General features: G+C 40.1%; 1 protein-coding gene across 1 annotated transcript in view; it reads right to left on the bottom strand.

Moving 5' to 3' along the window:
* ANXA5 (annexin A5) overlaps nt 1–22757 on the bottom strand; it is a 45163-nt gene extending 22406 nt beyond the window's left edge. Inside the window, exons 1-6 of the mRNA XM_073603433.1 lie at nt 22604–22757; nt 21293–21333; nt 4136–4220; nt 3312–3406; nt 2870–2983; nt 2402–2492 (exon numbers count right to left, since the gene is read on the bottom strand). Of these exons, the coding sequence (XP_073459534.1) occupies nt 2402–2492; nt 2870–2983; nt 3312–3406; nt 4136–4220; nt 21293–21301 (394 nt within the window). The 5' untranslated portion in view covers nt 21302–21333; nt 22604–22757. The remainder of the gene's footprint in view (nt 1–2401; nt 2493–2869; nt 2984–3311; nt 3407–4135; nt 4221–21292; nt 21334–22603) is intronic.
* Between the last annotated feature and the right edge of the window lie 618 nt (nt 22758–23375).

The raw sequence follows: 23375 nt of genomic DNA on the forward strand, positions 1-23375 counted from the left end.
AATTAAGGGAGGCCACGATTTTAGGGAAGGGATTTGCAGGAAGCCTTTGATATGTGGTTTCATCCTGAAGGAGACGCATGGTCTCTTCGTATAGGGCCTGGGAGAGCAAAACAGTGTTGCCCCCCTTATCACTCCCCTTTATGATGATGTCTTTGGCTTCTTGAAGCTCCTTCAGAGCTTTCCTCTCTGCTTTCGTAAAATTGTCCAGTCCCTTGTAGTTCCAATCTATTATGGACAGGTCCTTCTTGACCTGTTCCAAAAATAAGTGGATCTGTTTATGTTTGGAAAGTGGGGGCATTTTCAGGGACTTAATGGGTAGTTTAGAAGGGGGGGGCAGCTAGAGATAGGACTATTGGTTTCGGTCTCAGCCACCAACGCTTCAAGAGATTCTCTTTCTTCTTTATTTTGTTCATCTATTTCAGTAGTCTGTTTATTCCGCTAACATCCTTGTATACCTCGAATTCACTCATAGTGGCTGTAGGTGAAAAGGACAGACCCTTCTGTAGTAGGGATATATGGTGCTGATTGAGAGGGAAATCTGATAAGTTAACCACTTTCCTATCTATATGTAGCCTATCCATGGTAGCCATTAAATTCTCGGAGACCCTGATCTGAGTTCCGTTTGGTTTCCTTTTACGTCTCTCTCTCTTCCTTGATCTCTGGTGTTGTTCTGGGGTGGAAGTCTGCCGACGGTTGGTGTTTTTAATTGGCTCTTTCTGGGACCCCGATTGTCTCGGGTGTCCCCCTCTGGTTCTAAAAAAGCAACTGCCTTTTCCTGATAATCACATTCACTATGAGTAGATGACTGTCTGAGGTGAGCTGTTTTTGATCTATTTTTCCTACTTCCTCTGCGGGATCTACTTCTGCCTCTAGGTATAGTTGGGTCAAAAATATCCCCACTTTCCCAATCTAATAAGTTTTGTTTAAATTTTTCTTGTTTGGTAGATTTTAAAGTCTTCTGGGTTTTTTCAACCTCCCTTTTAAGGAGGTCATTACTTTTAATAAATATCGGGTCCAATTTATACGGTTCCAACAGTTGCACACTGATATCTATTTCTTTCTTGATTTCCTCTAATTGTATTTGCTCTTCTTCAATAATCATGTGTAATATGGCCAATCCCCGTTCCAAACAGCTTTGTCTCTAACGCTCTAAGAATCGTGGTGTATGTAAAAGTCGAGCTGGAAGTTATTTTTCCATTGCTTACCCCCTTCTCATTTTTTTGGTTTTCAGGACTGCATCCCGATCCGATTTTAGGATCGGTGTGTGTCTGCATGTGTGTGTGAGAGAGTGACGGAGTGTATGATCCAGATTTGGTGGCCACCTGTCTTTCAATCTAGACGTTCAGTCTCATTTTAGATTATGTGTTGAAGGATGGTGTTTTTGACATTTTTTCAATATTTATGTATTTAATAAAGTTCATTTGGATAAACATCATATGATATTTGGTATTTCACCGGTCTGTCCTATCTGAAGAAATTCTTTGGGTTTCCCCATTTTTATACTCTGTGCTCTGACACCTTTCTATTGAAAGCAGCATTAGATTTTTTGAGCAATTTCAGCTACAGTAACTCTATTGGATTGGACTACATGGAACAACCTTCGCTCCCCACCTGCATCAATGAGCCTGGGCTATCCATGACCCTGTTGCTGGTTTTCCTTCCTTGGACCACCTTTGGTAGGCCCTGACCACTGCAGCTGGGGAACATCCCACAAGACCTGCAGTTTTGGAGATGCTCTGGCGTAGTTGTCTAGCCATTACAATCAAATCCTTATGCTTGTCCATTTTTTCTGCTTTCAACACATTAAATTTACGGACATAATGTTCGCTTGCTGCCTAATATATTCAACCACTTTCAGGTGCCATTGTAATGAGATAATCAATGTTATTCATTTTGCCTGTCAGTGGTCATACTGTTACGAATGATTGGTGTAAGTTCCAATGTGCTGACCTAGAATAGTACTGTGGTTAAAAGAAAATTGATCAGGATACAAAAATGGAGTCTGACCATCACAATGAACCTTCATTTTAGCATATGACAACACACAAATGTGAAACCTATGTTGTCGTGCATTGACAGACCAATCAAAATGAATGGACTGCCTTAAATGCAATGCACTTGGTAACACACTGTAAAAGCATGAATTCAGCCTTTAAGACCTGACATAATACTAAACCTTGCTCTGCTACACCAAACATGAACATGTTTTTTTGTAAAATTCTTCCTTCAACCTTTTATTTTAATTTGGTTTGTTAAACTTTCAGGATACGGTTACTTTATTCACCAGTTGTTTTTGCAAAGACTGTATGCAGAAAAATAAAAAAATATAAATCTGAAAATTCAACAACTTTTCTTTACAATAGTAGAAAACATCAGCACAGTTCATTCCTTCTGTGTATACCTTCTTTGTAGACTTTGTTAATGTGATGGATTTCAGGTGTAGATCTAGAAGCAAGAATTTCAACGAGAACATTTTCCGTTGTGCCAGCACCCTAGAAAACAAGCGCATATTGCCATGTACATAGATCTCAAGAACATGTGACTCTTCACAAGACCAGATGTTCAATCATTTCAGCATATTTTTTTTTGTAATACATTTTTTTTTGCCTTGTGCTGAACAATCAAACATTCTCTTGCCTTTTTACCATAAGAGCAATCACAAAGCAGCATGTATTGTGCAAAAATCTATTAACAAAGAAAACAAAGTGCAACAAAAATGAAGACAGCTGGCTCCTTGATATGTTGCCACATATTCTGTGATTGGATTAAAATGACAGCTTTGTTTCTCACTTGAAAACGTTCTGCAATCTCTACTGCATGTTTTTCAACATACATGAATAATTATATTCCTACATGCAAAAAAACATACCTTCATTGCATGTCTAAGCTCTTGAGCATCATACAAATTTGCTGGGGTCATTAGTGCCACAATCACCTTCTCGAGTTTACCCGTAAGTTCAGACTTCAAATCATCAACAAGATCCTATAACACACGCACAAAAAAAAAAAAAAAATGGATATTTCAAATGCTTCATAGAATTGCTTTCAGCTTTGCTAATGTGGGATGCATGTAGAAAGAACTAAAACCTCACTTAAAAAAAACAAAAAAAAATTTAAATTATAGAGCAATAAAAGTGAGAACTTCTTTTTAATTAAATAGCTATAATATTAACTTATTAAACTTAATAAGATGAAACAGAAATCTGTGGCAGAGGAAAGGTTTTTTTTTCCAGGCGATTCAGGGTATACAATGACTTGGCTCATTGCTGAACTAGATTTGGCCATCTTGTACAAAAACTACTTAGACCTACCCTGCCAAATAAGGTCTTAAATGCTACGGCAATTTGCTGTCGCTGACAATTACTTCTGGATGTAAGAATCTTCATAATAGGGTCTTCATCAGTACCTGAAATGTAATGTTCAAAGAAAAGCCACAGTGAACCAAAAATATTCTTTATGACATTTTACAGGAGGGGCATAATTTATGGTGTTGGGGGCCCAAACAGCACCTTAATAATGCCATTCTTGGCAGTTTTTGATCACCAAAATAATTTCACAACATTGGGTCTAAAGCATGGGGAACCAAAGCCAGGTATAGCTTTTCCTCACTCTGCATCCATCATATATAAATGGGGTCCCCGGGTTACAAACAAGATAGGGACTTTAGGTTTGTTCTTAAGTTGAATCTGTTTGTAAGTCGGAACAGGTAAATTTTTTAAGTGTAGCTCCAGCCAAAAAATCTATTTTTAAGCTTTGTAGATAGCATAGGGAAGGGTTATCACCTCTGTAACATTTGTTTTGCTGTCTGTGCCCCTGTTCAGAAGATTTCACCTCACTTTCTGTCCCAATGACAATTGGATTTTGAAAATTTGGGGTTATTAGGGAAATAAGGATAGGTGATAAAGCATCAGTGGAGACACCTTTTTCCAATATTAACTCTTACAGGAGTGAATTTCCCTTCCTAGTGGTAGATTTCCTCTCACTTCCTGTTGTCTCCCTCCGTTTGTAAGTAGGAGTCGTTTGTAAGTCGGATGTTTGTAAGTAGGGGACCCCCTGTATGTACACACACACACACACACACACACACACACACACACACACACACACATACATATACACAGATATAAAAACATACCTAAACCCTTCATTGCTTTGCGGAGAGCTTCTGCGTCGTCATTGGCTTTGAAGCCATGGAAATCCTTGATGGTTCCTCTTTTTGTCTAAATAAAACAAAATTTTTGTTTGTAACCTTACATATATTTAATATGCATTATATTGCCCTGAATTTCAGTTTTCTCCTGACAAACAGATTCACTATATGGACCAGTAAAGATGGCGTTCAGACCCCTTACCATTACATGAGTGCTAGTGTGCCATTCATAAAACCTTGTGCTTCAATAGATCAAGGGTTTCTGATGCTCTTTGCCCATGGACCTTCTGTCTGAAAGTGTTAAGGATCCAGTGGGGATCGAATTAATACCGAGTTGTAGAGAGTGCAGGAAATTGGTATGGTACAATACTGCGTCAGGCTGGATTCACACTAGAGCACGCAGCGGCTCGCAGCAGGAGTCCAGTGCGTCTCCATTCACCGTTTCAGGTCCGATTTCAGCCCCAACCTCCGAGTGAACTGGTTTGGAATTCAGCAGATCTCCAAATTTGCCAAACAATGAATATCAGGAATCCACTTTACCTTTTCACTCAATGTTCACTCATCAGCAAAAATGGAAGAGGTGTGAAAACTCAGTGGGGGAAAGTATGAGAAGAAAAAAAAAAAAAAGGGAGAAGAAAAAGGTGAAAAATGCGTTTAACATATTTTGCCAAAAAGGCTTTAAATTGAACCTCACTCTGGGATAATAAGATTCCTTTTGTTTTTTTATTGCCATCTGTGTATCTACTACAGAGAGGTCTACTCCTGTCTCTTAAATGCTGTACTCATACTAAATACATTACCGATTCAGAGAACGTGGCAGCAATTAAAACCTGACAGCCATTCTAACCCTTACAAACTCCAATATAAAAACAGTAGAGGTATTTCCAGTCACTTCCTCTTCCAGTAATATGACAGGAAGTGTGGGGAAGTCTACACAGTGGGGACACAGGTAAAGTAAAATCCTGACAGACATTTAACCCTTCTGTATCACTAACAATAAAAAAGGAGGTAAGGTGGATGAATAGGTTATGTCCATAAACTTATTACTCTGGATAATCTGAAGGAGCTAAAATAGTGATGAAAGTATTCTTAAAACATTGTTTGTGCAGCAACTGTGAGTTTAACATTACAGTGAACAAATCTGGAGATAGGTAGAAGGGCAGCATGCTACTTTTGGATATGCAAGTACCCATACTTGAATTACGTTAACACACTCTTAATTACAGAAAATCATTGCCAATTGTGCTGAATGATGGTCCTACTCATCAGAGCTTACAATCTGTTATAAAGGCACCAAAAGGGATGTATACTAAAACATTTTCTTTAATGTGAAGTACAATGTACAGGCTGTTTACATGCATTCCTACTTTCAATTATGATAATGATATTGGCACAGAAGACAGCATATTATGCCTCAGGCTTACAGATCCTTAGGTAGCCATTTATTGCATCATTACATATTTAGTATCCTGTTTAACTGACAGAAGAAGCTCTAGACTTCTTGACATAGGATTTTGCAACGCTACCTTGCAAGGTCATTTCCATGGGTGGGACAGAAACATTACACTTAGAAGCATGAATAAATGTATAATGCTCTTGTAAGGTTTACACCCACTATTAGCTTTGTAGGAAACAAACATTACAGTGTGCTTTCAGGTTTAACCACAAAAAATTCTCTTTAGAGCACACAAATGTACCCATTATCATAAAAAAAAAAATCTGAAGAATAATAAATTGTCTTCAGGGACTTGTAGGAAATAACAGAGTACATGTTCAATAATTCATAGGACTCCTTTCCTCTGAGACATAGCAGTAAGCCAGAACACTGTATTGCTAAAGCTAAAGACAGCACAGAGTCGAAAATAAAAAAAAAAACACTACTTTTAAAGTGCATGTCTGGACAGCACTGTTTAGGATTTCTAGACAGCAGAGGTACTGTTCTTATCATAGTAAGGCCCCTTTCACATGGGCGTTCTGGTTAGATCTGTCAGTTTTTCAGACGGATCCAGACTGAACCACAATGTATGCCTATTGGTGGGTGGATATAAACATAAATTTGTTTATATCCACCTACAGCCATGTATGTTCAGGTCGTGTTTTTTTTTTTTTTTTTTTAATATAAACACCCAACGTCCAGATCTGTTGAAACCGAACAAAACCAAAAAGGATGCCATCTGAATCCGTATTTTTCTTTGAAAAAAACGTGATTTAATGGACGACGTCCGCGTGAAAGGGGCCTAAAGCGGAACTAAATTCCGCATGGGGTGGGTGGTCTCTACCCTCATGTTCCCTTCCTCTGTCACAGAAGCGGATGGTCAGAATTATAAATATGGCAAAGAAGGCATTTTACTTATACTGTATGTCTGTTTTGTCTGAATGTCTGAATTTTTTTTTGTTCCTGGAATTCAGCTTTAATTTCAACATGACTTATTTCTAGGAAAATGTCAGAGTGACATTAACACTTAAAAGGCAACAATGGGATTTAGCAAGATGGTTGGACTTTAAATAGTTATATCTCTTGTATGCTTTTCCTGGAATCATTCATATTTAAAAAAAAAAAAAAAGTTTTGTAGATGTTTCTCTTAACCGGTTCCCGACCGGTGCACGCCGATGTACGTCAGCAAAATGGCACGGGTGGGCAAATGGGCGTAACCATACGTCCCTTTGTATTTGCCGCTGTACCATTGCGTGCGCGCCGACCGGGAGCTCTGTTAGTCGGGTCGCGGGTCCCGCGGACTTGATCGCCGCGGGGTTACCCGCGATCGCCTCACGGAGAGGACGAACGGGGAGATGCTAATGTAAACAAGCATCTCCCCGTTCTGCCTAGTAACAGTGTCACTGATCTCTGCGCCCTGCAATTGGGAGCAGAGATCAGTGACGTGTCACATGTAGCCACGCCCCCAGTTAGTAACAGATCCCTAGGACACACTTAACCCCTCTCTAGCGCCCTAGTGGTTAACCCCTTCACTGCCAGTGTCATTTACACAGGAATCAGTGCATTTGTATAGCACTGATTGCTGTATAAATGACAATGGTCCCAAAAATGTGTAAAAAATGTCCGATGTGTCCGCCATAATGTCGCAGTCACAATAAAAATTACTGATCGCCGCCATAACTTGTAAAAAAAAATTTATAATAAAAATGCCATAAAACTATCCTCTATTTTGTAAACGCTATAAAACTTTTGCGAAAACCAAAGGCTTATTGCGTTTTTGTTTTTTTTTTACCAAAAATATGTAGAAGAATACGTATCAGCCTAAACTGAGGAAAAAAAATGTTTTTTAAAATATTTTTTGGGGATATTTATTATAGCAAAAAGTAAAAAAATGTGTTTTTTTTCAAAATTGTCACTATTTTTTTGTTTATAGCGCAAAAAATGAAAACCGCAGAGGTGATCAAATACCACCAAAAGAAAGCTCTATTTGTGGGAAAAAAAAGGACTTCAATTTTGTTTGGGAGCCGACCGTGCAATTGTCAGATAAAGCGACGCTGCGCCAAATCGCAAAAAATGCACTGGTCAGGAAGGGGGAAAATTCTTCCGGGGCTGAAGTGGTTAAGTTACATTTAATGAAAATCTAGGTATTGGTACAGATGCCAAATCCTGCTGGAAAATGAAATCAGCATCTCCATAAAGCTGGTCAGCAGAGGGAAGCATGAAGTGCTCTAGAATTTCCTGGTAGAGGGCTGCACTGACGTTGGACTTGATAAAACACAGTGGACCAACACCAGCAGATGACATGGCTCCCCAAATCATCACAGACTATCTAACATTTTGCATTTCATTTGGAAATCAAGGTCACAGTTTGGGGGAAGAGTGGAGAGGCACAGAATCCAAGTTGCATGAGGTCCAGTGTAAAATTTCTACAGTCAGTAATGATTTGGGGAGCCAGGTCATCTGCTGGTGTTGGTCTATTGTGGTTTATCAAGTCCAAAGTCAGTGCAGCCCTATACCTGGAAATTAGAGAGCACCTAATGTTTCTCCCTCTGCTGACCAGCTTTATGAAGATGCCGATTTAATTTTTCAGCAGGACTTGGCACCTGCCCACACGGCCAAAAGTACCAATACCTGGTTTAATGATCAGGGCATCACTGTGCTTGATTGACCAGCAAACTTGCCTGACCTAAACCCCATAAAGAATCTGTGCGGTATTGTCAAGAGGAAGATGAGAGACACCAGACCCAACAATGCAGATGAGCTGAAGGCCACTATCAAAGCAACCTGGGCTTCCATAACACCTCAGCAGTGCCACGGGCTGATCTCCTCCATGCCACGCCGCATTGATACAATAATTCATGCAAAAGGAGACCCGACCAAGTATTGAGTGCATACTGTATTGTACATGGACATACTTTTTAGTAAGCCAACGTTTCTGTATTAAAAATCCTTTTAATCGGTCTTTTGTAAAATTCAAATTTTCTGAGATACTGAATTTTGGGTTTTCGCTAGCTGTAAGCCATAATCATCAAAATTAAAAGAAAGAAATGCTTGAAATATATCACTTTGTGTGAAAAACATCTATATAAAAATATACGAGTTTCACTTTTTGAATTGAATTACTGATCTAAATTAACTTTTTGATGATATTCTAATTTTATTAGATGCACCTGTATCATTCAGTTAGGTTTCAAAAGGAACTGGGCATGTCAGATTGACTAAAATCTTATGAAAAACTAAACTTTGTTAAACTATATAACATACAAACAAAAAATATCATTGAGAGTTGAGAAGTATGTATAAAATGAATAGTTTAGTAGAAATTATTGAACATGAAACTAATTGAGATGTAGAGATTGGAATTTCATACAGCATGACATGAAGAGGTTTCAGGCTATCCATTACTCATTGAGGATCTGAGACAAAAATCATGTGTTCTTGACTTTAGCTTTCCAACTGAGTCAAATATTTGGCTTGTCATATATAACAAAATGACAATTGTTAGAAGGACTTATGAAGACTTTAGCGTGTAAGTGTTTAAAGAGCAAACACAGGATATTGCCAAATATGTAATTTTCAATTTAGTATATGGATTGACTTGCATTCCTATATTATAAGCATAGGCATACATAGACTCAGACACTCAAAAGTGGTAAAAATAAGCTACAACATTGTTTCTATTCTATGAGTACTTGGGCTGTTGGGGGAAGTAAGAAAAAATTTTAAAAATTAAAATTAAAAAAAAAAAAAAAAAAAAAAAAAAAAAAAAGCACCATCCTGCCAAGTGTTGCCCCACATCATGGTACATTTGAGAATCACCAAATGAATGCACAACTGATTTTAAAGCAATATTAAACCCAAAACTGAAAATTACAGCTTAGCAATCATTAGATGTGGTGGCTGCATCAGTATTATTTTCTTTCTCCTCCGTTTTCGCCTGGTGATCTGGCCAGTACCACACCTTCTGTATTAGAGCACCCCACTTTAGATGAAGGAACACAGAGGTACCTCTGGACAGCAGCATTGTTAATCTGGAGAGAGGCGAGCATTAGATGTACTAGCAGATTTAAATAAGATAACAAACTGGAGCCAAACTCCAGCTTACGCTTTATAAGCAGTTACAGCAAACGTTTTTTTTTCTTCCCATTTTGGGATAAAGGCATCACATAAATAATTAAAAGCTGATCATTTTAATCACCCCTGTCAGTATTAAACGGTTGTTTAATTTCTGTAACATACATTCTGCTGGAGAGTTTGTTCTGTTTCAAAAACAGACTTACTAGCTGAATCACCAGATGAAAACAAGAGAAAGAAAGCCTAGGAAAAAAAATAGATAAATTAAACGAAAGCAGCCATCACACGTTAGAAATGATAAGCTGTGATAGAATACATTTTTAATTTTGGGTTAAATACCTCTTTAACCACTTTCGGATCAGCCGCCACAGTTTTACTGCGGCAGGCTGGCTCGGTAAATCGACGTTACCTTATGTTGCTTCGCCTTTTGACCGCAGCATGTGCACGGAGCCGATGCGATCGCTCATGATAGAGCGAGAACCGGGATCTGTGTGTGTAGACACACAGATCCTGGTTCTCTCAGGGAAGAGGAGACAGATCACGTGTTCATACCAAGTATGAACATCGATCTCTCTCTTTCCCTAGTCAGTCCCATCCCCCCTACAGTTAGAACACACCTAGGGAACACAGTTAACCCCTTGATCTCCCCCAGATTAGGGACAGCGATCGGTCTCCTCCTCCAGCGAGTCCCATCCCCCACAGTTAGAAACACCTTTAACCCCTTGATCGCCCCCTAGTGTTAACCCCTTCCCTGCCAGTGACATTTATACAGTAATCAGTGCATTTTTATAGAACTGATCACTGTATAATTGTCAAAGGTCCCAAAAATGTGTCGAAAGTGTCCAACTTTTCGGCCGCAATATCGCAGTCCCGATAAAAGAAAAAAAAATAATAATAATAAAAATGCCATAAATTTATTCCCTATTTTGTAGACGCTATAACTTTTGTGCAAACCAATCAATTTACGCTTATTGTGATTTTTTCACCAAAAATACGAAGAAGAATACAGATCAGCTTAAACTGAGGAAAAATTTTTTTTTTTTTTTTAAATGTGGGATATTTATTATAGCAAAAAGTAAATTGTCGCTCTTCTTTATTTATAGCGCAAAAAATAAAAACTGCAGAGGTGTGGGAAAAAAAAAAGGAACTTTGGGTACAGCGTCGCAGGACAATTGTCAATTAAAGAGATGCAGTGTCGTATCGCTAAAAGTGGCCTGGTCATTGAGCAGCCAAATCTTCCGGGAGCTAAAGTACAAGCAAAAAAAATGAAGTATATCTAACCCAAGACCAAAAATGTTATATTTTGCAGTCTACAAGCCCTTGGTTCCTCAAACTCCATCTTTCTAAAACAGAGCTTGTAATATTTCTTCCTCCTTCTCCCCTCAACTTTACCATTAAGATCAATTGCACAACCATTGGTCCCCCCACACTTTCCAGGGTGCTGGCTGTAATCCTTGACTCTGACCTCTACTTCAGCCCCCTCATCCAATCACTGGCTAAATCTTGCCGCCTTATCCTGCCCAACATTTGCAGAATACGCCCCTTCCTGACCAATGACACCACAAAAAATTTATTCACTCCTTGGTTATGTCCCACCTTGACTACTACAACTCCCTCTTCACTGACTTACCTTTACATTGGCTATACCCCCTACAGTCTATTATGAATGCTGCTGCTAGAATAATACTTACTAACCGATCCATGACTGCTGTTCCTCTCTTCCAATCTCTTCACTGTCTTCCATTAGCCCAACATATAAAATTTGAAGTACTAACCACAATGTACAAAGCCATCCACAACGCTGACCCTTGGCTACATTACCAACCTCATCTGCAGCTATCGCCCAAATCATCCTCTTTGCACCTCCCAAGACATCTCTCCTCGTTACCTCCTCCCAAGCTCGGCTCATCCTCTGGAACGCCCTACCCCAGTATGTCCGGTCAACTCCTACACTTTAGGTGATCCTTGAAAACTCACTTAATTCAGGGAAGCCTACCCCTCCTCCACCTAAAAACTGTACTTGATTCACCTCCATCAGATCATCCCCTGCAGCTATTACCTTTTGTACCACCTCCCCCTTCCTTTAGATTGTAAGCTCCATGAGCAGAGCCCTCCCTTTATATTGTAAAGTGCTGTGTAAATTGTTGGTGATATATACAGTATCTCACAAAAATGAGTACACCCCTAAGTAAAAAAGTCCAAATTTGGTGTTATCGCCCTCACTCTCATCCTGGTCACTGGAAGTTCAACATGGCACTTGATGGCAAAGAACCCTCTGAGGATCTGAACTCTGATTCTGATAAGCCCCCTGCCCGCAGACCCCCACAACCACCACCCCAGGGCTGTGGGGAAGAGGCCCTTGTCCCCATCAACAGGTGGGGGGACAGAGCCCCCTCTGCCCCCAAAGCACCCCCCATATGTTGAGGGCATGTGGCTTCGTATGGTTTTTTGGGGGGGGGGGGATGCTGCTTGCTTGTCCCCCTCAGCCCTGCCAGGCTGCATGCTCGGATAGGGGTCTGTATGTATTTTTTTTGGGGGGGGGACCCCACGCCATTTTTTTTTCACATATTTGTATCTCTGGCAGCGCTTTTTTTTTTTTTTCCAATTCCTCTGTCAGCGAGGAAGCTGACGACTCAACTGTTAAGGACGCGGCAGCCGGCTTCCCAGCCTGCTCCTTAACCAGCTAATCACTGGTTGTTAGGTCAAAATCAAAAAAAAAAAAAAAAATGCTGGATACTAGCATTTAGCAGACTTTTGTAGCGTTTAGGAGCTGTCAGCGTTTTTTCTGCCAAAACGCTGCTGCTCCAGAACGTGCTGGCCCTGTGTTTTTTTTACATCTTTAAACGCCAGAGAGAAGGTCTCAGACTGCCTGGCTAATCCCAGCCCTCAAAACAAAACATTGGGTGCTGCAGAGAAAGAAATAAGTAGGGGTGTAAAATTGGTTGTTGGCCAGTCTAAAAATGGGACTACATTTTATAGGATAGGCAATTTTCCTAAAGGCAAAAAGCTACACAACTCGCCAAACTTTGCAGGATGTGTGTTTTTCTGGGAGAGAATGAAGTGATCAGCCAAATCGGCATTGATTTCTCTTCTATAAAAAAGGAGTGACTTATGTAGGTTGAAGAAAAAAGTTATTACTGTTTATGCACTGTGTGGTCGACGCATTTAAGTGAAAACAGATCTATGGGAAACAGAAGTTAACCATCTTTAAATTATGAACTAAAAGGTGATGGCCTACAAACAGCTTTGAATGTGGGTGTGTATACACTTAAACTTGGCCAATAGTGCAGCAAAAAAATGTTCATGTTTTCATAATTAATGTCAGCGAACATTTAGCATGTAGAATAGCAGAATGCAATCCAGCTAAAGCATTCACTGTGTCCTGCAGTTACATAGGGGCCAGCAGGGTGGTGGGCCGCAGACATTCAAAACACCCAGAAGTGTGTTGGATGTGGGTGGGTTATGTAAGAGAGCAGTGCAATTGTAAGAAATGGATTTCATGCAAAACTCACTTTTTGAGAAATATATCATTATAAGGGAATGCAACAATAGAGGTAATCTTTTAGACTGACATTATTGAATCTACACACACTCCTTTCCCCTGGATTAGAACAACTTAACTACGCATTATTTGAGGTCTACTATGCCATGTTTGTTAAATGCATTTGCCGTTTGAACAGGTCACTGTCATTTCTCGCTTTTAATAGGATGCAGTCTGAAGAGAAGGAAAACCCTGGAATAAACATAGACGTGAAAAGAGAACAAGAAAAGCATCATATAGTATTTACATTGGTACCTTCCTGTTGCTTCTAACAGTATCATTGTTGCCAGAAAGATGTAATCGGGCTCAAGATACTCTTCATTAAAGAAGAATCATAGGCAAACCCCCCCCCCCCCCCACTTTGGATAAAGTAAGGGAGGGTTATAACCCCTGTTAATTTATTTTTTGACATCTGTGCCCCATTGGGGAGATTTACCTTAACTCCCTGACCCACAGCCAAACAGGAAATCCCTATAAATTAAGGGAATTCATTGAGGGCCCCCAGGTCACCAGTACTAGTGTCCCCCATTGGACCATTTCCCCTCTATTAGTTTTCTGGGGACAACCCATAAATTGTGATTTTCTTTCACTGCTAATGTTAAGTAAACAGGACATATAGAGAGGGTGAATGTTCCTAACGGGGGCACAGGCAGCAATGAAACCTGGCAGGTGCTCTAATCCTTTTCTGCTCTAACTAAACTAAAGGTTTTGAGAAGGTTTTGCCTTTAGTTATGCTTTAAGTCACAACACAAATTATGCATTTAAAGCCACTAAGTGCAAAGAATTTGTTTAAAGGAAAAGTTCACATTTTTTAAAAAAAAAAAATAAATGCACATCTTTTTTCAGAAAAAAAAAAAAAAGGATCATTTATTATTCTTTTTGTTGAGAGCCTGGAAAGCATTGCACCCACGATCAGCAGATCCTGGGTGCCATGCAGGGCTTTTGCAGACTGTGCAAGATGTTTGGCTGTACATAGTACGGTCAAGCATATACACTAGGGGTGTGAACTACCACAGTGCTCAAAAGTGCCATGGTAGTTCATTGAGAACTACAGCCGTAGCCAAAAGTTGAGAATGACACAAATATTAATTTTCACAAAGTCTGCTGCTTCAGTGTTTCTAGACCTTTTTGTCAGTTGTTACTATGGCATACTGAGGTAGAATTACAAGCATTTCAGAAGTGTCAAAATGATTTTGACAATTACAGTAAATTTATGCAAAGAGTCAATATTTGCAGCGTTGACCCTTCTTGTTTAAGACCTTTGCAATTCGCCCTGGCATGCTGTCAATCAACTTATGGGCCACATACTGACTGATGGCAGCCCATTCTTGCATAATCAATGCTTGGAGTTTGTCAGAATTTGTGGGATTTTTTTGTTCACCTGCTTCGAGGATTGACCACACGTTCGTTTTCAATGGGATTAAAGTCTGGGTAGTTTCCTGGCCACAAACCCAACATTTTGATGTTTTGTTCACCTTTGCCTTATGGCAAGGTTCTCTATCATGCTAGAAAGGGCATTGTTCCTCACCAAACTGTTCTTGGATGGTTGTGAGACGTTGCTCTCTAAGAATGATTTGTACCATTCTTTATTCATTGCTGTGTTCTTAGGCAAAATTGTGAGTGAGTGAGCTCACTCCTTTGGCTGAGAAGCAACCCCATACATGAATGGTCTCAGAATGCATTACTGTTGGCATGACACAGGACCAATGGTAGCGCTCACCTTTTCTTCTCCGGACAAGTTTTTTTCCGGATGCCGCAAACAATCAGAAAGGGGGTTCATCAGAGAAAATTACTTTACCCAAGTCCTCAGCAGTCCAATCCCTGTACCTTTTGCAGAATATCAGTCTGTCCCTGACATTTTTCCTGGAGAGAAGTGGCTTCTTTACTTCCCTTCTTGACACCAGGCCATCCTTCAAAAGTCTTTGCCTCACTGTGCATGCAGATGCACCCGCACCTGCCTGCTGCCATTCCTGAGCAAGCTCTGTACTGGTGGTCCCCCGATCCTGCAGCTAGCTGGACTTCCTTGGGCGCCTTGAAGCCTTCTTCACAAATGCAGTGGAGATGTTATTTATGGGATTAAGTTCATTTTCATGGCAAAGAGGGACTTTGCAATTAATTGCAATTCACCTGGTCACTCTTTATAACATTCTGGAGTATATGCAAGTTGCCATAAAAAAAAAAAAAAAAAAAAAAAAAAAACCGAGGGAGCAGACTTTGTGAAAATTAATATTTGTGTCATTCTCAAAACTTATGGCCATGGCTGTACAAACCGACAACCAAAGACTGACGAACCTTGTAGTTTTCTATTCACAGAACTCTGTGAAGGAGTGACATGGCTGTGCCATGTTCTTTACAGAGTGTGACAGAGTCAGGGAAGAAGATTGCTGGCTGCCTGTCACATCAGGGAGCCGGTGAATTTGTAACATGTTACACCCTAAATATGGGTGTAACATGTTACAAAAAGGTGAACTTATCCTTTAACTGTTACCCTAGCATTCACCTTCTGCACCCATAAAATTCTTGACAACAGTGAAGATTATACACGCTCTCCACTGGAGAGGTAAGTATTGAAAATTGTTGCGTTTTGTTTTTTTAGGCAACAGTCACTAAGTTTTTGTTATAATTAAGGTTCATGAGATCTTACATGGAAATTAATATTTGTTTTCAGTGCTGTAGGCATCCACCAAAATGTACCACTTGTAGGGCAGGTGGGTGACACTTCCTCCATGTTCCCCATTAACTCATTGGGCGCCAAGTGTGGGTCACATAGGTAACCCCTGGGGTGGGTTCTTTGGGCTAAGCCAGGTGATGAACGGGGATCACTCGTCCTAGCACGGGGTAACACCTTTCCCGAAGGCATGCTCACCTGGACCAGGTGAGGGCTACAGTTATGTGAAAATCAAACATTGAGGAAGTTCCCCACTTCAGAGATGAGCCAATTGTGTGTAGAGTTTCTCTGGGAGAGGTGGACCCTTGTCCTACACACTTGAACAGGTGTATGTATTGCATTAGGAGGGACATGCAGAGCCTATGCCTACTCCATCAGTCAGCATACCTCTGTTACCTCACTCCCAGTAACAGAATCGAGTCCTGCTGAGCACATAGCGATGACCTCATGTGTGCTCTATTTAACCCTTTTTGTTCCATACCAAGTGACCAGGTATTAGATCTTCATAACACTAATTTGCTCCCGGGCACTGGCAGAGACAGACAGCTAGGGAGGGAGGTGAAGCCCCTCACTAACGGGGAACCTGTCACCTATTCAGGTATCACGCCAACGACTGGTTGCGGTTATTCATTCTGGTTACCCAAAGCAACTTCCTTGCAAGTTAACGTTGAGTTGTAGTGATGTTTCACAGACCCCACATGCACCCCTTGAGTAACTTTAAGTCGGTGGCCTGTGACTATGGAACCCATGGTGGTCACACTCTTTGGTCAAGTGAGTATACATCTGGGATTTGTGGCTTTTTAGCCTCTCCTATATGCATACCCCATTTTTTCCTCATGCACTATATTTTTTACTATTTGGATTTTTTGTTTTTTCGTGCCTTTAGATGTTGGTGCTTTATTGCCCCTGAAGAGTGTTTGATACACGAAACGCGTCGGGCTTACTACATGCACCATATCTTTCATTGAGTGTTATATAGCAATATTGTGACCCTGTGCATTTTATGGATGTTGTTAACCTTTTAACCATTCTTGTCCCGCATCATTGGGGTTTTGTTTTTTACTTTTACCATGTATACATATGCAAGCACCTATGATGGTTTTATTTACATTTTGGAACTACACTGTGCCACCTGACTATTGTCAATCAATAAATGGTTTGTTATACAGTGACTGATCCTTTGGCCTTTTTTGCACACCTCACTCAAAGTCCCACTTCTCCCGTTTCTTGAGTAACTTTAGACCAGGCTTTGAGCATTGTAAAAAACTTTACTGAACTTTTGGCAGAACATGTATGGCAACGTCCTTTCGCTAACTAAACCTAACTGTGACTGCCCCAGGTTACCTGTACGGGTGTAGCATCTTTGGATAGAGTCCAAACTAGAGATAAATCAAGCAAAGGAGCTCATCTCCTTGGGAGTATTACAATGGGTCACGTTCCAACAAGCTTCTTAAGACATAATTCTGAGTCTCCGTGTGTGCATCCTGAGCCTATTTTCGGTTCCCATCCCATCACATCCCCAGGATCCATGTCTCTTCCCTTTATATCACACAGGAGGGAGGCTGGACCCCCCCCCCCCCCCCCCCCCGAGGAAAATCCCGCAAAACACACAAAGAAAGGCAGCACAAGCATTAACCCCTTCCCTCCCAACCTGGGGGCAGCCAGGTAGACTGACTAAACACACACTTTCCAGATCAATGACTAAAAACATTAAAGCCAGGAGCTGCTAGGCAACCAGAATGTTCGGAAATCAGCAATGGCAACCCATATGTTTCATTTTCATGATCTGTCCTTTAAACCAACCCTGCTGCTAGCTGAAAGAAATCAGACCAACATTACCAAGGAAAGTAAATGTACAAGATATATTTACCTGTCCAGCTGGCAGAGACTACAAACCTTGCTTTGTGCTTCCTTCTGCTGACCACTGCATTACTACTGTGTCCCATAGTGAAGTAGGGGTGAGTGGGAAGAAGCAGGAATGAAATACTCCCAGAAGTGTCAGATACCAGCAGTGGCTATAGCTTTGCAATAGACTGAAGATTAGCATTGCTGCCCACTGCAAAGCCAAGTATTCCTCTTCACCCTTTATAGGATACTGCAGGTCTGACTTCTTGTGGATAGTAACATGATAGTTTTAACTACAAGTTTATGAAAAAATAGCTTCCTTGCCTTTTCTGTCAACAACTGCACTGAGGTTAATTTACTACAGGCAAATAATTTGTTCACTATTGCAAGGGGATTTTACCCAGAGATTAGTGAATGTGGTGAGAATTCACTTTGCAAATGATATACAATCATGGATAATGGAAGTAAGTAGAGCCAATGTAAGATTCCCTTGGAATTTTCTCTAAGAAAATCAATCCCTATGATGTCAGAGCCCACGGTAGCCAGTAAAGTGATTGCAAATGCTCTTTTTTTGTTTTTTTTAGAATAAACAGGTTTATACTTACCTGCTCTGTGCAGAAAGCCGCTTTCTATGGGGTCGTCTTATGAGGATGCTCGTGGGGGCTTGCTCCCGAGCCTCCCTGTCTGCGTCTATTGACACACACAGTAAGACTTGGCCCTGCCCTCCGCTCCCTCATCACTGGCTTTGATTGACAGCACCGAGGCAATGGCTCCCGCTGCGTCAGCAAAGCCCGAGACCAGGAAGAGCTGCAGACATGCACAGTGTTGGATCGAATGAGAGCTCAGACAAGTAAAAAGCGGGGGAGGAAAGATACTGATGCCTAAACATTTTTTACCTTAATGCAAGTTCTGCATTAAAGTATATGTAAAAGTTTGTAAAGAAAAAAAAAAAAAAAAAAAAAAAAAAACCACACCACACAAACATGTCATACTTACTTCCACCGTGCAGATGGTTTTGCACAGAGTGCCCCCAGTCCTCCTCTTCTGGGGTCCCTCAGCAGAGCTCCTGGCTCCTCGAGTGCCCCGTTGGAGAGCACTCGTGCAAGCACGCTCCCGTGTCTTGCTGCTGCGTCCATTGACACAGACAGTAGGACTCGGCCCCGCCCCCCGGCTCCCACGTCATTGTATTTGATTGACAGCAGCGGGAGTCAATGACTGCGCTGCTATTAATCTATCCAATCAGGATCCGAGACGCCAGCTGGAACTGGTGAGCTCACCCCTGTCGCTGGAAAGACCGGGTTCAGGTAAGTAAAAGGGGGGCTCTGGGGGGCAGCACATGAGGTTTTTCACCTTAATGCATTCTATGCAACCTTGAGGGTTTACAACTCCTTTAAAAAATGTTTAGGCTTTATAACCATTTTAAAACCATCTGACCTGAATCATTTTAGGGGCATTCTGCGTTTGTCCGATAGTCAAAGCGGTATTAAACCCAAAAACAAAAATGTAATAAATATTCAGATTTCTTTAGATCTGGTTGGTGCATTAGATTTCTTTTTTGCCTTTATTTTCACCTGTTGATCTAGCCAGTATGTCTGTTATTTTTTTTTTTATAATATATATATATTATATATATATATATATATATATATATATATATATATATATATATATATATATATATATATATATATATATATATATATATATATATATGTATTTCATTTAACAAACCAAACTGTCCAGTAAAAGCGTCAGTTTGAGGATAGACTCCTATTAGATGAAGCACCTTTGATGGAGTTAGTGCAACACCACCATATGCTGTCAGAATGTTCTGACTTGGACGAGTTCATTAAAATAATATTACACTATCAAAGCACTTTTTTTTTTTTTTATTTTTTTTTTTTTAATGCATTTCTGTCCAAATGGGACAGTCTCTGCAAAACTCATCAATGTGGAGCAGTGGAAGATTTGAGGACACAAGATCTTTACATATTCATCATGTGGATCTAATGCCTAGTGACCTCTTCTTTGTAGTGCGTTTCTGGCGACAGTGGTGTCCTTCACACTGATCGTTGGAATTGTCTGTATTCTGCTTGCAATAATTTACAGCTGGACATCGTTGTCCTTCCCCAGTTGTGGACACGGTTGCTGAAACTCTTCAGTTGCAACAGGGTAGTCTCACTTTTAGCGCTGCAGTTTGCATTTTTACTTTGTTATGGTCAGCACTACCGGGCTAGCTGCTTTTGTACTAATGAAGACGGTTTTTTTGTTAAGAGAGCACTTTCAAATTATTTTAAGCTTTCAAACTGTAGTTAACTTCACTTCTTGCTTGCAGTTTAGCTGAGAAATAGTTTGCATTTGCATCTCCTGATAAAACCTGCTCTGCAACTTTCCCCTCACTTATTACTATAACTAGAGTAAATGAGTTCATAGTGAACACTACAGAGTATATTCCTGCAGGCAGGTAATGCCAGAGCGTGGCGAGTGAATACATCTCAGCATGGATAGGGTTACTTATTACATCCGTACAGCTTTGAAAGCTGGAAGCAGACTCCCTTTCATATGACCGATGACACAGAACAGACCGCCCAGCCTCCTTTTAGATTTTTTTGGGTGGGTTCACTACAGAGAGACGGAAAATCATTCTACTAAGAGGAAAGAGAAGCTGTACACGTCAATGCTTCCCATCGCTCTCTACAGGGAAAACTCCTATATAGAAAAACACAACTGCTTTGTCCTGATAACTAGCATACTTTTTTATATCAACACTTTTTAACTCAATCTAAAAATGTATTTTAAAAGACACTACTGGGCACATTTAATTGGCATAAAAAAAAAAAAAAAAAAAAGGGGAAACAGATGCCCTGGCCACTCCTCTGTACACAACCATTAATACAGGCAATGGCGGTCAAGCTGTAGTATGTTACAATCATGCATTGGGTGTACTCTATAACGTAATATAAACAAGTATAAATGTAATAGCAAATGTATTTATTATCTATACATAGGCCCAAGTGGGACAAATGTGGAGTAGAGATGAGCTCAGGCGCCCTCGAAACGCACCTCTAGCTGAACAACGAACGTGCGTTTTTTGGGTTTTTGTACCCCAATGAGTTTCAGGGTAGGTTGTTCATGCCCCACAGCTCATGCAACAAAGAGGAGGGCTGCGGAGCAGAAATGGCCCAGCCAGTGGCTCTTTGATGTGAAAAAAAAAATAGGAGCGCAAATTTGGAATTTGTCTAGAGGAGGAAGCCTGAGCTCATCTTTAGATTATAGGCTTGATGTAGACCCAAGACATGGAGAGTCTATATAATTAATGGGAGGGGGGAGCAATGCAGAAACTAATATGGAAATTATATATATATATATATATATATATATATATATATATATATATATATATATATATATATATATATATATATATATATATATATATAATTTTTTTTTTTTCTTTTTTCACCACTTACTTCAAAATCAAATAATTTCAGTTTTATTTTGCCTAAATACATGACAAAAGCAACACACGCAGCAAGCATCAAGGATCACTTATTTCTACAAAATTAAATATCCACTTACCGTTGCCATTTTTTCTGCTAATGTAAAGTAGGTTTCAAAGGCTGCAACGGGAAGTAGAGGCTAAATTATGAAACATGTAATAGCTAAGTAAGCAGATCATGCATTGTTTAAAATCAAGGCCATGGCTGGCTGGCCATAAAACTTTTCGAACAAAAAATATAAGAGGCATTCTACATAAACGCTTAATAGAAATGACAAAGTACTCACAATAGATAACCCTGTAGTACAGTAGGAGGGCTTGCCGTCCCCAGCTGATCCTGTGCTCACACACACAGGTAAGCTGTATGCAAATCAATCATCCTCCCTGGTTTTGTGTTCAGGTGACACCTGATAGTGACATATACACTGGAGTAATATGATTCTTTCAGTATTAGTAGACACCAGAGTTCTAGCTCTAGCAAGTGTAATAACTAACGGCAAGCAGCTAGGAATCGTCTTTTGGCATTGTGAATGCTATAGAAAAAATTGAGATAGATATATATATATATATATATATCTATCTCAATGTGTGGGGGTTGCCATTAGGAATTTGGTGCTGGAAGGCGTGCCATAAAACGCAGCTCTGCACCTGAATATAGTGAGAACCCAGCCTAAGTGCATCCCTGGTTGTCACCAGAACTAATGTCCCCAAAAGGAAGATTTCTCTTCTATTCCTGTTCTGGTGACAATCCAAATTTTGAGATTTTTTTTTCACTTTCAGTGATAACCATAAACAAGACAAATAGAGAGGGTAAATCTCCCTAAGGCCCCTTTCACACTTGTGCGACTTTTCCTGCGACTTTGGACATCAGAGTCGCATGACAAGTCGTGCCCCATGATTCCCAATAATAACCATTCATATCTGTGCGATTTCAAAAGTAGTCAATGTACTACTGTCTGATTTTGATGCGAGTTGAGGTCCACAGGCATTCCCTGAAATGGCGGCTAAGTCGCGGCAGTGTGAAAGGGGCCTAATAGGGGTACAGACAGCAATAAAAACCTTGCAGGCATTCTAATCCTTCCCACTCTACCCAAAACTTATATTTTTTTTTAGTTTTTTGTATTAATAAATAATAACAACAATAACAACAATCTTTAGTTAAACTATAAACATTTGCAAACAAATTTATGTCTATATCACAACTTCTACTTGCAGTATTTGCTTGCAAAGTAGCACAAGCAACTGGAGCAAGTCAAAATGTTGACAGAAGGACAACTTTATCCTGCTGATGCTGGATTCTCCTCTATCCTCTCCTCCTAAAGTACCTGTGTACTGTATACTAGCCCTGACAGTAGAATACACAGATCATATATGTCCTGGTGTGCACTTACATGGCCTGTTGTGTTTCCCCCTCTGGCTAGCAGTGAGATGCTGCTGATCAGGCGGAGTGCAGAAAGCAATGGAGAGCCAGCCACAGCCCAGAGTGTGGAAGTGAACTCAGCTCTCCCAGACACACCCTACACATCACTAGCACTGCCCTCAGCTGCCTCACTTCATACAGGATGTTTCCTCCTCATACACACAATACACATTACACATGTCCAACCCCTAGTGAGAGCATTCTTGTACCAAGCAGTTCTTTTAACTTTTTTTCAGCAGCGTATTTACTTTTTTCTTTTTTTTACACCAGGGGATCGCTTGAAAAAGGCCAAAAACTATATTTCATCACCTCTACGTTTTTTTTTGGGGGGGAGGGGGGGGTTGCGCTATAAACAAAACAAAACAACAATTGAAAAAAAACTTTTTTTTCTGCTAGAAAACACATCCAAAAAAAAAATGTCAAAAAATCTAATGTCTTCATCAATTTAGGCAAATATATGTTCTGCTACATGTTTCTGGTAAAAAAAAAAAAAAAAAAAAATCCCAATAAGCATATATTGATTGGTTTGCGCAAAAGTTACAGCGTTTACAAACAATGGGATATATTTATGAAATTTTTATTTGTTCCATTTTTTTTTTTTTTTTTTTACTAGTAACGGCGACAACCAGCGACTTATAGTGGGACTGCGATATTGCGGTGGACAAAATCGGACACTGAAACTTTTAACACTAATGCAGTGATCAGTGCTAAAAAATATGCACTGTCACTGTACTAATGACACT

The sequence above is a fragment of the Aquarana catesbeiana genome, linkage group LG01, assembly GCF_042186555.1.
Source record: "Aquarana catesbeiana isolate 2022-GZ linkage group LG01, ASM4218655v1, whole genome shotgun sequence".
Classification (NCBI taxonomy): domain Eukaryota; kingdom Metazoa; phylum Chordata; class Amphibia; order Anura; family Ranidae; genus Aquarana; species Aquarana catesbeiana.